At 31.9% G+C, this 15,233-nt stretch overlaps 2 protein-coding genes across 2 annotated transcripts in view; both read right to left on the bottom strand.

The window, feature by feature from the left end:
- Positions 1-15,233, bottom strand: part of LOC144845068 (E3 ubiquitin-protein ligase HACE1-like) — an 83,412-nt gene that overhangs the window by 24,482 nt on the left and 43,697 nt on the right. The gene's annotated exons all lie outside the window — the stretch shown is intronic.
- Positions 45-11,736, bottom strand: LOC144845099 (NIPA-like protein 2). The gene is made up of 13 exons (XM_078702247.1): positions 11,556-11,736; positions 10,588-10,656; positions 9,381-9,555; positions 9,089-9,148; positions 8,807-8,859; positions 8,375-8,443; positions 6,397-6,493; positions 5,544-5,679; positions 4,964-5,052; positions 4,334-4,397; positions 3,845-3,966; positions 3,092-3,234; positions 45-1,433 (listed from the first exon to the last, which is right to left on the bottom strand). The coding sequence occupies exons 1-13, from the start codon at positions 11,601-11,603 to the stop codon at positions 1,335-1,337; spliced, it is 1,224 nt and encodes a 407-aa protein (XP_078558373.1). The 5' UTR covers positions 11,604-11,736; the 3' UTR covers positions 45-1,334.

The raw sequence follows: 15,233 nt of genomic DNA, 5'->3' as shown, positions 1-15,233 counted from the left end.
AAATAGAAAATGCTATCGTAGAAAAGACTTTAGATAGATACATATGTTTGTTTATTATCAACATCATAAAATTAAATAGAAATACATACAATTATATATATATAATATGTTAGACTCGCTTCACCTAAAACAATAAAATACATGCTAAAAAATAGAATTCAATAAGTTAAAATACTGTTTTATGTACATTTTAAGTGAATTTTAAGAAATATCAAAATACTATTAGTAGTTAGTTAAAGATGTATTGTTCCCCAAAAAAACATAAAAAATGAAGATCAATAAAATCAGATTTTGAATAGGACATCAAGTTTTAATAATTTCATTGATAAAAAGACAAAATGAAAGGTTGCATTTAATCAAACACCTATTGTCTGCCAGAAAATTTGACTCATTTTTTCTTTAAATTACAATTTGTTGAGGTAATTTTGTTTGTCTCGATCCAAAGTTTTGTGACTATGTGACATTAAAATAAAACAAAAAGTTTTTATTTATGTTTTCAGGGGGAAAATTATCTAAATTATCTTTATCTCTTACTTTACAGTTGTAGTCATAAATATATTTATTTAATTTATTTAATCACCCTCTTGATTATCACAAGACCAGACCAGTTTAAAAAAACAGACAAAAACATCAATAGATACAACCATTACAATCTTAAAACATGAATTAAATATTAAACAAACAAGCACTGTACTCATAATGATTCATAAATTAAATTGCCTTACTCAATAATAGTTGACATGCTTAGTGCATTAAAGATGCTTGTCATTAGACCTTGTGGTTACTTTTGAAGAACCTCTTCATATTTATGAAACACTCTGGATGTTTCAGAAGACACTATAGTTGCTCCTGGGGATTCTTTTACCGCTTCAGGAGGTTCTTTGTTGTTTCAAGACACACATTTGTTTCTCAAAGACACTCTGGATGTTTCTGAAGACACTCTGGATGTTTCTGAAGACACTCTGGATGTTTCTGAAGACACTCTGGATGTTTCTGAAGACACTCTGGATGTTTCTGAAGACACTCTGGATGTTTCTGAAGACACTCTGGATGTTTCTGAAGACACTCTGGATGTTTCTGAAGACACTCTGGATGTTTCTGAAGACACTCTGGATGTTTCTGAAGACACTCTAGATACTCTTGGGGATGACTTCTTCAGGAGGTTTTTTGTTGCTTAAAGTTGTTTATCAGAAGACACTTTGGTTGTTCCTCGACAATCATTGGCTGCCTCTGTCAATACCCTCTTTATACTTTAGTAGAGATCTTCTAGATGTTTCTGGAACCATCTGATTGTGCCACATCAGCTTCACTAAACACCCTTCTTCTCACTGTTATCAGTAAACATTATGAATTCCTCTTTTTGTATCATTTGAGGTCTTTCTATTGATGACATTGTAATGATTAAACAGGATTTCACTTTCTTTATTTTGATCCTAAAAAAACCAGAAAACAACTTTATGGTCAAAGGTTTCAGATAAACCAATTTCTTTGTTTCATTATGTTATGTTATTCATGGTTTTGAGTGCTTTTTTTTAATTTTCACATGACAAAAATGAATTTTCTTTTTGTATAGATGCAGATACAGATGCAATGCAGTGCAAACATGTTATATCTTTGGTAAAATATTTATAAGTTCACAATTTATCGCTGTATTGGAATTAATAAATGTTTAAAAAAGTAAAAGTAAAATGGTAGTTTTGTATTGAACTTACACTCTACATGATTTAATATAATTATATTCAATATAATATATACTCATTTGTTGTTGTATGTTACATATTAAAGTTACCCCCCAAGTTAGCTTCATGGAAACATTATCGCTAACTTGGGTGGGCAGGTAATCAACTTACCCAGGTAAGCCTAGACACACCCATACACACACGCATATCTAGTTCTTTTCATTTATGTATTTCATCATGTTTCATGCTGCGCGAATGATTTTCCGATAGACGCTCTAAAACTTCTCCATTACTACGTGAACTACATTGGCTACTGATCCAGCAGAGAATTGATTTAAGATCGCACTGCATGTGTACAACAGTGTTCATAAAGTTGCCCCGAAATATATGCACGATATTATTAATTTGCATGAGCCTCGTCGTTCTGGCCTTAGATCATCCATGGACAATTTACGCCTTTCTGTACCTGCCACAAAAATGGTTTTTGCCGACAGTGCGTTTTCTGTCCATGGTCCGAAACTTTGGAACAGCATCTCTTTGGATATTTGACAGGCTCCTAATTCTCATCTTTTTAAAGGCCAGGTGCGGGCCAAAAATTTCTATTGATCATACATTCCAATAATTATCGATCTATAGTTTCCCCTATGTTTCATAATTTTTGGGATTTTATTTGTGTTACACGAGCTTGTTGAAAATAAGCACTTTCTTATCAGTGGGGGGATAGTTCAAATTACACAGTAAAATCTCTATTCTTTTGTACACAAATTTTATAAATAGAGAGGCATTTTAAAAAGCTATGAAATCTTAACGGTGACTAAATATAGGTAATATAACTTGAATTTTACATTTCTGGTATTTTTATTTCATTTCATTTATTTCATTTATTTATTCGACACAAGCGGTCCAGGGGTTGCGACAGCAACAGAGCGCCATAACACATTTGTGTCCGCAACCCCTGACTTTAACTTCAGAATTTTATTTTCATGCTATAGCAAAAATTATCCACCGTATATCCACCATCTTTTTTCACCTTCTAGGGAGTCATTACATTAGGTTAACTACCTAACTACTGAAAAAAGGTCTTCCTGGTTTTTATGGCAGAATATTGCCAAATTTTGTATTTGACCATATTAAGGGAAATTCATGTTTTTTCGTCTTGATTTCTGTTACAAATATTTGATTGATGTACAATTAACCAGATATTATATCTAAAATTCATGCCTGTACCTGAGCTTTAAGAAACACCTCAAAACTTATTTGTTCCCTAAGTAGAATATTTATTTTGTTTGTATTTTGTTTCTGTTAATTTTCTTTGAACTTCTGAAAAGGTGCTCTACACATAATGAATAATAATAAATAATAATAATAAAACAAATCAACTATTAATGTAATGAAGTGAAATTTAAACCAACCTGATTTATTTTATAGTGAACCGTAATAGTAGGAGAAGGCAGAGTTTCTTCATCATTTGAACTTAGATCCAACGAGGACTCCTCTGTAAGGATTTTTGCAGGTTGAACCTTATGACGTGAGAAGTCCAAATCTGAAACTAAATCTGTAAGAACAAAAGCAAATTATGTATAAATTAAATTTTAATTTAAATTTAATTCTATTTTATCCAATTAAAATAAAGTACAAAATACACTAACAACTGACTTGTATTGAGACATAAAAAATAATATAGAAAAAAAAACACAGAAAAAAACATTCATTAGTAGTTTAAACTTCTTGGTATATTTTTTTTTTATGTTTTCGGAAAGTCCTAATAGGATTAACGATTTTTAACTTCTATCTATTATTCCATACATTTGAACATTAAAGATGTATTGTCCTCCAAAAACATGAAAAATGAAGATTAATCAAATCAGATTTTGAATAATGTAGGCCATTTTGTAGTTTTAATCAAGTTAATCACTTTCGCAAAAGAAAAACAAAAAAAGATGGTTTCACTTATAAAAATACAAAACAAACAGCTAAATTCAACCAAAACTCATTGGCCAATTTGACTATTTGTCGTTTTAAATAACAGTTTTTTGAGGTACATTTTTACAATACATCAAGTGAATTACTATTATGGAACATCAAAATAGCTAAATTTTTTCAGGTGGACAATATTTTAAATTGCATGCTTTATGGCATGGTTAACACATAATACTGTATAATACCTTTGGTCTTTTGTTTACTTTTCCATGATCTATGTAACTTCTTTTCTGTAGATGCATGTTCATCTGAAGGAGTTTCCCTGCCTTCAGTTATAAAAGCAACGCCAACGAAACAGAATCCACATCTGATAAAGAAAATGGCATATTATTTTTATTTCAAACATGCGTAACAATTAGTGTACACTTTATCATGTGATGCTATTTCAAGCAAGGCTAGACTGTAACTTTTGAGCCATAATATAATAATAAATAACTCTCCTAAATTTGTTTCAGGTTTTGTGTGAATGCAAGTTAGCAGAAAAATGAAATCTTTATTTTTAATGACCAAGTTCAACCAATTTGTTCCTGCTTCTTGTCATGTTCACTTCGCACAGTAGAACTACAATATCTTTCAAAATCCAGCACCCTTTGGCTGTTCACATTAAAAAGTTTGTGTGACTGTGCTCTCAAATCAACAACATTATAATCAAGGAAATATCCAAATCAACTCACCCATATAAAAACATAACTATTTGTATATATGTGAGGCCCATGAATTCTTGATAGAAAAATATACCTGAAAGTTCGAAGAAAGTAAACAATGTGTAATATAAAACAAAAGCACTACTTTATGAGGAAAATCTCTAGAAGGAAAGGGAACAGATGTAAAGCCTGTCTACACTATCAAACTTTATGTGACAAAAAAGGTGATGTGCCCATATATGGACATGATGATGTCATATCACTACTATAATTGGTCATATCACTACCATATTTGGGCACATCACACTAGTTTGATAGTGTAGACAGAACTTTAAAAGAATTGGATTTATTTATGCTAATTAGATTTTTCTTGCATGAAAACTCGGCTAATATGTACAAGGATTGAAAATATTAATCAAACGTTGATTTTATGAATTAATTCATCATGTTGGTCTATAATTATGTTTCTCCAATTTGCTCCACTAGATCATATTAGACAGTTTAGGTTCACAAAAAATAACTAGCTAGATCATTATCAGTTATTGAGATGATCAATGGTGAATATGGAACTACCTACCTAAATAATAATAAAAGTTCATTTTTATATAGCACATGTAAGCAAGCTCTCAACACGCTGCACATTATTAAATAAAGACTTACCTGCTAATATAGCACTAATTGTGAAAAATACAAAATTTGTTGGTACCACCACTGTGGACTCAAATTCTTGCATGGCTTTTGTTACATACCTGTAAGATTGATTAAAATTAGCAAAACAGGGTCTATTGTATTGTATATAACAATATAACCCTGAGCTTAGCTTGTTTCTGCCTACTAAAATGTTACAGCGATATTGATATTGATTTTCAAATTTCAGAAATTTAGTGTTGGCTTATCAACCTTAAATTCTTTACAATAGACACATTTATTGTGAAATTGGTAGATAATATGTGTGCTGTGTATGTGAAATGATAAAATATCTTAGTACTACACTCAACTCTAGTAAAAAACGGACACTCCACCATGCGAATGTCAGGTTTTCCATAAATTCTGGATTTAATAAGATCCATTTACATAAGGTATAAATACATTTGATTCCTTTGGGATCTTAAAAGAGTTTTAGTTTTGGTTAGTTATTTGGTATTTGGAGAGTCAATGTTGAAGACAGGACTGTTTTAAAATACTTTTAAATGATCAAAGTATAAAATTTTGATTTTGTGTTTTAAAAATGTATCCTTACCTCACTTGTAAAACTCCTGTTACTATCATCAACAGCACCATAAAATAAAATATAGGGTATTGTAGTTGCATATTGCCCGACCAAGACAGCTCCAACATAGAAGCCACTGCTTTCGCTCCAATAATAGTTAAAGAAGCTAAAAATAAAAATAACATTAACAATGCTCTATGAAACTATAAGAGAGATCTGTATACAATTCTTTACAATAAATCAGTAATTAAATACGTACGGGTGCGACATTTCCACTTGTTGTCAACAAGTCTTCATCTGGCAATGACTGGATGTTAGTGGTTGCTAGGAGTAGCTTTGCTGGTTCGTAGAGCAGCAGTGCGTATTTAATAACTGGTTTATCGTAATGAATTGTATACAGATAATTAATAATAATATTAAACCAGATGAAAACATTTTTCTAAAAAATAAAAGAGATCATTTTGGCATGTACAATGAGTACAGGCTTTTGACCATACCCTTCTCTGTTTGTTTAAGATATTGTATCCAGGCCATAGGTAAGTAATCATTCTGAATTTTAAACGACATAAAAGATTTGTAATCGAGAATAATCATGTTTTACACACTGGTAGGATTCTTTTACACCAACCAACAGGATGTGAGACTTTAGGTAGCTGTATAGGCTGTCCAAAAAATCATGTAATTGAGACAGGATTAGAACAAAGGAACCTGGGATTGGTAAGCAAGCACTAATAAGCCACCGTTCCACCACTGTTGATTTATTAAAATACCATTTACAGAAAAAAATAGCACAATTTCATTTGTATACAATTTAGTTTATATGCATTATATGCATCATTTCGCTTCAAATTTTTAAAATTGTGAAAATTACGTGTAAACTCACCAAGTATTGCGGCAGGTATAAGATAAAGTGTGGCATGTTTAAATAAATGCACTTTGATTAGATACAAACAAGCAATGAAAACAAATGCTTCTACAGCCTGTAATTAAAAAATTAAATGTATTAACAATTTTCAAGTAACATATCCCATATATATATCTCCTAAAAGTACACTATTCACTATTCATAAGGGAAACACTTACCTTTATAAAATGTTTAAATTCTCAAATCTAAAGCTCTGTCTACACTATCAAACTAATTTGACAAAAAAGTGTGATGTGCCCAAATATGGTAGTGGTATGCTTAAATATGGTAGTGATATGACATCATAATGTCCATATATAGGCACATCATTTTTTTGTCACATAAAGTTTGATAGTGTAGACAGAGCTTTACAGAATACCAACCAAATATGGAAAATTCCTAAACATTGACTTAAGTATTTATTTAAAGGGTATGTCCCACTTAAGTGTGATTGTTGAATATGGCCACATACTCCCTGATACCAAATTATTTTCACTTTATTCAAAATGCATTCTGAAAACCAGGATTTTGGAAAGAGTTCATTGTACTGTATTAGTACAAACAGAGATTATTAATTCTAATGTAAAAACTATGAATAGAAATTTAAAAACCAGAACCAAAGTGTATAAAACAGCCTTCAATGTATAAGTAATAAATTAGTTTAAAAGAGCTTGCTACTACAGTATATAGACTTGTTTAGAAATATTGTACTAGTTACACAAGAAAAGGTTATGTTAATTTGTTTTCCTTCAGCTCCAAATTTTGTATTATATATAATATACATAATAAACTTATTAAACTGCTATTCTATAACTGTAATAATTGTATACTAAAGTCATTTACTAAAGTAATACCCGTCTCTTAGCACACCCCTATTTAGGGGACACTTTACCAAAGAATCATGAACACATGAGGCAACCGCTATTCAGGGAACAATTCTATAAAAGCGACACTTTAATGGTTCCTAACAGTGTCATTTTAATTGAGGTCCTACTGTAATCAAATGTCACTTTTTGAAACCCACCATCACCTTAAGTGCACCTACTTCGCCAACATCAGCCCCTGCATGACACAGCTGCACCAATTAATATAATACTATGCTTCAGCCATAGAATGGTGAATTAATTACAGATGAAAGTGCTTGCTACACTGTGAAGGAGGTTTTACTATGTACCTGTAAATGTTAATCAAAGTGATTAATAATTCCCAACACCGTGATAACACACAGCAAATCATATTAGTAGTGAAGATAAAAAGTGTGACCAGCAAAATAAGTAACTATTATCAGTGGAGAGGGGGAGAGAGAAAGAGAGGAGGAGGAAGAAAAAAGAATGAAAAGGTTTTATAAATTAACAGAATGTGAATACAAAATAAGGGACAAAAGAGATAAGAAACAGAACAGAGGAAAACAAGTAAACTACATAGGATGACATAAAACAGTTAGCCACAACAAAGGAGTGTTAATAATTAGTCATTTTAAGTTCTCCCCAACATAATTACAACCATTTTTCAGTACCAACAAAGAACTATAACACAAGAATCATTGTAGGATAGAATAGAGCTAATGGGTGGTGCCATTGTGAGCCATGGAGTAGCACGCCCTCAACAAATTAGAAAAGTAAAATCTGTAGAGGGGATCTGCTATTACTGTAGGGGGGGAGATAGAATAATTGACTGAGCCCTCTATAGGAATTAAAAGTTTTGACTTCCTAGTCTGGAGAGGGCGCTGCTCCATGCTGTCAAATGGCATCGCCCAGTTTGACCTTTTAACCCTGTACTTCCGATACTGTGTTTTGAATGCAAATTGAAGAACAGGAGATTCTTGTGTTATAAGTTCTTTGGTACCAACCATAATACACACTATATATTTAATCGGTAATTGCATCCATATTAATATAACCATGGTATACCAAAATATGCTATATATAATTTAACTAATGACCAATATAGATCTTACTAAATAAAGTATAAATGACCACTGCGTTAAATGTTGTTTGAGTTGAGCTGCATCCAAACGATCATCTCGCTAAAAAGTAAAAAATAATTTAAAACAACTATTATATAAGAAATGTTCAGGTTTTAATACTGTAAAGCTCTGTCTACACTATCAAACTTTATGCGACAACAAAATTTGATGTGCCCATATATGGACATGATAATGTCATATCACTACCATATATTTGGGAATATCTACCATATTTTGGCACATCACACTTTTATTGTCAAACTAGTTTGATAGTGTAGACAGAGCTTTACTTGAATTAACTTCAAAGACAAATTCTCAAAATTGTATATTATAATTTGAGGCTAGGTTTAAACCACAGTAGATAGGTGCTATACTAAATGAGTATTAAATGAAAAAATAAAAATAAGAGAACTTATAATTTACCGTTGTACTGAAAGTCAGAATCAGGAATACCCCAACAATAATTACAAGTGTTCCTGTAAAAATGGAAAAAACAATAGAAGATTATATTATTATGTATTTATATACAGTAAATTACTGAAAAATGCTGTGGGTAGCAGAAATCTCAGTGGCGATTCACTTGAAATAAAAAATAAGCACAAATTTGGCTTATTATATAGAAAGACAAAAAAAGGAAATTAGATTCAACAATTCATTATGAAAAATGATATTAAAATTATCAATAATTATAATTTAAAGACTCACCTAAGACATCTTGCCACCTGACTTTTTCACCAAGATATAAGGAGGCTATGTACGCATTTGCTTTAAGATAAAAAGTACATATATAAAGTACATATATAAAGTATGTATATAAAGTACATATATAATTATAAAGTACATATATAAAGTACATACATAAAGTACATATACTGTATAAAGTATGTACTGTATATATAATAATAACGTTATTTGATTGGACTTAAAATATTAAGACATATTGAGACATTATTAATCAATTTATCATTGTTCATAGTATAAATAGACCTTAATGTACCTATAACAGTGGTTGTGCCAAGTGGGGCTACAGTGGTTGCTGGTGCAAAGCCATAGGCCAAAAAGTTTCCAATTTCACCTATTATCATAAGAATGATACCAACCCACCATAATCTACTTTTTGTGTAGTCATCCTCACAAATTCCACGTTTTTTAAGTTCCATCAAAGCATATTTCTACAGAAAAAAAATAATATCAATAATAGTTTAAGGTGGTATTTCAAAAAAATTATTATCATAAGGATAATCCACTTTTTGTGTAGTCATTCTCATAAATTCCACGTTTTATCAGCAAAATTTTATTAAGGTAGTAGTATATGTGTGTTTATTTTTTAATACATGTTATAGGTGGATGGAGCTTGTGTTTTATGAACAAAATTGTTATTTTATGAATGGAAACAAATTTTCCTTGATTAAACAATTTAAATTATATTTTAAGTTGTACATCATGTATTACACATTTATCCTCCCATCATAATAAAATTGTACTATAAATAAACTAATTGTTTATAAGCATATTGGTATTCAGTACAATAAGTGACTTATTATCATTATAATAGAATTGCGAATCAACTAAAACTCATAAAATTAAACTGGTAGTTTTAATTTAAATACCATCAAAATGTAATATTTTATATTTAATATAGCATGCAGAAATAAGTTGAGTATGTGCGACTATACTCAAATGAGCTTTATGCACAATTTCTTATTTTCCGTACATAAGTTGGGGACCCCTAAATATAACTTAACCTAACCCTCTAAATAATCTATTCTCTCACTATAAGGTAAAAAAAAAAGTTGCTCATGGGATTCGAAACCGCATACATCGACATAAAGTCCATAGTCTAATCGACTTGACTACACATACGGCTCGACGGAAAGCGTTTGCATTAGTGAATTGTAGTTGGGTCAATTCTTACGTCACACCTTATGGATATAACTAATGAATATTCATGTTTATTTTGTGAAGTTTCATGAGGGGTCCCCAATTTATGTACGAAAAGAAATATCGCTATCAGGACATCACCTAAATATTTGTAATGGAGTCTCACTGTGACAGTTTTACAGTTAGTTACCCACATAAAAAAAGAACAACAAAAGGTTATTGAATATTAGTACTACTGTATTATTGTCTCTGCTTTCTTTGACACACATCACCCATTATTCAGCTCCAATGGAGCAGTACAGTACAAGACTAAAGTACACTACCTGTATGTTCATTGCAATGCTGATGAGAAGATTGCCACCAATTGATAGCATTCCACCAATAACCAAATCCTGCGAAGATTAATTTAAATAAGAAAGTCTTGTATTGCTTCGGTTTCCATCACAAATTAGATGGTCATAGCGCATTGACACAACAATGCAATGAATGAAATCATGTAGTAAAAGTCAAAGTCCTAGAAGATGTCTTAAAAATGTAGTAGTTTCACCTTATACTTAATGCTTACTTAGATCAATCAATCAATCAATCGTTCGATTTATATAGCGCCATTCCAACATTCATTGCTCATGGCGCTGTAGAAAAAAATCAGAAAAGGTGAGTTTTGAGTAGTAAAAGAGATAAGACTCTAAACAGCAATGTTATTTGTTGATAAAAAAAATAATGTTAAGTACATGCTAACATTACATTTAATGTTATTGTGATATTTAATTTTAATGTAAAAAACTGTCAATATACTGATTAGGCCTAGGTTATTTTTTCCAAACTGTCATAATTATAAGCGATGTTTTGTGTTTTATGGCTTAGAAGCTGATGATTGACGCGTTTTAGAATGAAAAGTTTAACAATTATTGTTACAATATCTGGAAAATATAAGAAAAATATAGGCCTATATATAACTTAAATTTACTATCTAGCCTAGGCCTACTCTACTACTATTACTAACTAGCTAGAGCAAAAATTCATATTATATTATTAATAATAGGCCTAGCTAGCTAGGTCCCTAGGCCTAGTAACTAATATTAAATAAGTAGTACTAGGCCTAGTAGTAGTAGGCATGGACTATGTTATGTAGGCCAGGCCGTTTTTATTTTTAGACCTAGGCCTATGCGTAAACAATACTTTATTTCTAGCTAGCCTGAGCTTAGCGCTTAGCTTAGGCAGGCCTACGCTATCCTACTACTGTACGAGCTAGGTAAGAGGCCTTGGCCTGGGCCTAGCCTACTTCCCTTACCCGATTTGAAGGTTCATTATCAGATGGTTGTGTCTCGTCGGTAACCATAATTGTTCAGCTGGCCTACCACCAAAATGTACTTATCCTGTTTATCGTACTTTGTAGCAACATTTTGTTGTAAATTTAAAGTAGGACTAGCCTAGATTATTACAGGCCTATTCTTTCAACACACTTTCGCCCTTTTTACCGATACGACGACGGAAGACATCTTCGATCAATCAAAGAATGCTGTGCAGGGAAGCGTAACCAACAGAAATAACATAGCAAGGGGACAAGTATTATACTATATTATATATATATAATACCCGCCCTCATACGAGCGGATGTATACAGTGTATGTCTTTTTCGAGTTCTAGTGTCCCCGTCCGCGCACCCCTGAGTAGGGGTATCCCCTGAGTAGGGGTTGGCCGTATATTTTCCTCTCGTTTTACTAGAAAGTGTTACTTAATAGGAGTGTCTCAAAGGAGGGGTTCTACTGTAACTGCATACCACCATAGACCATAAAATTAATTAAATCTATAGGTGACGTCCATACACCATGAGTACTACAAACTTGAAGAAAATAAAGAGCATTGTTGAACAATGTGGCTTTTTCTTGATAATGACTAGGCTACCAGTATTGTTATGGTCAATATATTAGAAGATGAACGGGATTGTAATCGTTACTTTAATTATCTAATGATATTGTAATCCGTATTATAATTTTACTTGAAGTCTGAGTACAGTTAAAGGCACGTGCGATTGAGTAGTGTATAATTATAAAAGCAAGAAGTTTAAATTAAAAAGTTATTTATATACAACACAACAAATACTTTCTTTTATGGATTTTTTATGTATGGAATATTAATATTACAACAAAAACATGATATTGTAAGTTATACATTTTCAAATAATTATATAGCGTCATAAAAAATAACTACTTATTTTGTTCATGATACAAAGTGTACGGTACACCACGTATATAGTTCTGAAAAGAACTGAGTTTACCGACGTTTCGATTAATATCTTTGATCTTTCACACACTCTGAGGACGATCGAAGTATTGATCGAAAATAAAACCGGTATTAAGTGGCAATATTGAAATACATCGCTCCAACCAGAACATTGATGAAAGACATTGTTGCTTCTTGAAGACTCTGATCTCATACCGCGATCACAAGTGCTCCTCAGTGCGCTATGTAATAATTTACACAAAGTGTTCGAGTGTATTACATCACATTTATTTTTATATCATGACCCACATTCGTCCCAATCAAATGACAAGAATCTACTTAATAGACGTGTTCAAGTACGATATCTAAATACATGAATTTTAAAAATGTGCCTTCTCGCCGCTAAGAATGAAGTAAGCATTATTAATAATTTTAAATATTAGTACACACATATGGCTTAAGGTAATTAGCTCTACAATACATACAGTATATATAAATAATGGGAATAATTCAAAATAAAAATATACTTACTACTTAATCAATACAATTTTGGGTGAAAAAAATTGATAATGTCATAAATTTATAGTTTGTGGTACAGCTTATACCAGAACTTAAAATATATATAACTGGTGTTTATCTGCAGAAAGTAAAATTCTTCCAAGTCTGTCTAAGATTAAAAGTTTTGCATTACAATTTGAACAAATACAGTCACGGTAATAAAAAAAAGAGGTATTACTACAGATTGTTGGTTCTAATAACAGACGTCGTTTCTAGGATCTAGGAGATCTAAATAATTAAGTAATTTTTCTCATTTTCATTTCTGAGAATTTTAAAACTTTGTGGCTAGTACGGTAAAAGTCCCATTCAAAATGATTATAATAACCATTGAAAAGGGTACGGTAACAATTCGAAAACCACCATCCACCACCATATTTCTCAGCACAGTTTTGCCATGATCGCTCATCATTATCACGGTCGATTGTTGAAAATGGCTTGTCATTGTGGTAGAAACAAAATCCATCATTTGCTTTTATAAAGAAAAAGAAAATAACGTTATATTTAGGTTTTGTTTTTTATTTTATCGACAACACACATTTTTATAGTGATTAGAGCTATCTCCCGACATTATGACAGTGTTTCTATCATCAAGGCAAATTCTGTAATGCAGTATAATAATATGATGTGTATCACACTGTGGTGCCTCTATCATAAGTTAAATAGTCTATGAGTGCCTATCATGGAACTTGCTAGGCTTGTCGGCTAGACAACATTTTGTACAGGACAGAGTGTTCTTCGCTATCTACGCTAAAAATGAAGATCTTTTTGATCAGCTAATGATGTAATGCATTTTCCTAATAAAACATAATAGGTCTACTTCCCTCTCACAATTCTTAGTAATTTTAGGGGTTTTATTAGGTCTTTAACCAAATGTGACTTACCGACATTAGACTGATTTTTCATGAATTCTCCAAGTTTAAGTTTGTAGTTTTCAGATCCACTTTCAATTCGAAAATACTCATAAACGGCATAAAATGAAACATTACTGGTATCGACCATATCAATGCGTAATTCATAGGAAGCTGATGACGTCAATTTGTAAATCATCTCGTTTCCCAGCCAAAATTCACCAAATAAATCACCAAAACCCGAAGAATACGTTTCCCAGTTTTGATTAAAATCTTCATGCCCATCATGATTCCGCCGTTGAAATACCTATAGAAATAGGTTGTTTTTAACAACAAGTAGTTATATAATAATAAATAATATATTTAGCTTATGTATTGGTTAAATGTATTGATTTATTATTAAAAATAGAGACACTATGTTCAATAGAACATAAACCCAGTCATTATGACTTCACGAGCAAGATACGGATGGGAAGTGCCGGACAAGTTAGACAAGGTGGGGAGGATATTATCAAATGTTGAAATGCAGGCTTTTTCCTCGATTTCCATAAAGAAATAATTGTTTGGAAAACAGAACAGAAGGGTAATGGACTACTCTTTTGGGAAACCCGTCACACTTACTATCCACGCTTTACCGTCTGTATTTAAGTCACAGTACATAACCAACCGGTCACCTGATGACGACTGGAATATATAGACAGTACTTATATTTCCATACACATTCTTAGCGATCTGGCAGTAGTCATCGTCAAGTACACGTTCATACAGGAACACATCACTTGCGAATGAATGTACAGCAGTGTCATTTGTCCGTCCGTCTTCCATGGTGAATACGTCACATGTTCCTTTGGTTTTATCGTACGCGGTAGATCTACAACTTGAATAATGATTCAAGCACATTTGTTGACATTCTATCAAACTTTTAGCTGGTGTCTGATGTAGATGCCGACCGTGTAAGAGCGTATCATACACTTTGGACATCTGCATTATGCGAGGAGATTTACCTTTAAATTACAAAAAAAACAAAACATTTCAGCCGATTATCCTCTCTAATTTTACATCGATTAATCTAGCCACTAAAGAAGTGATGGCGCAGTGCAGAGGAATTGAGGAAGGGGTGTGGAATAGTCGTACACTTTCATTGTAAACTTGTAGATATTGATACTTGTATCTCTTTCAGACCAAAACTCCGGAGTGTCTCCGGAGTTTTGCTTTTGGTGTGAAAGGGGTATTATACTGCTTATTGTTGCCATTCCAAGATATGTTCAGGTACCTCTTAACTAATGTCATCTGTGGTTCAGTATAGAATTGTTATATTTAAAAACTGTCGAAATTAAGTA

The sequence above is a fragment of the Antedon bifida genome, chromosome 6 (genome assembly GCF_963402885.1).
Source record: "Antedon bifida chromosome 6, ecAntBifi1.1, whole genome shotgun sequence".
Classification (NCBI taxonomy): Eukaryota; Metazoa; Echinodermata; class Crinoidea; order Comatulida; family Antedonidae; genus Antedon; species Antedon bifida.
Note: the sequence above shows the minus strand (reverse complement) of the source record. Positions and strands in the feature narration are given on the sequence as shown.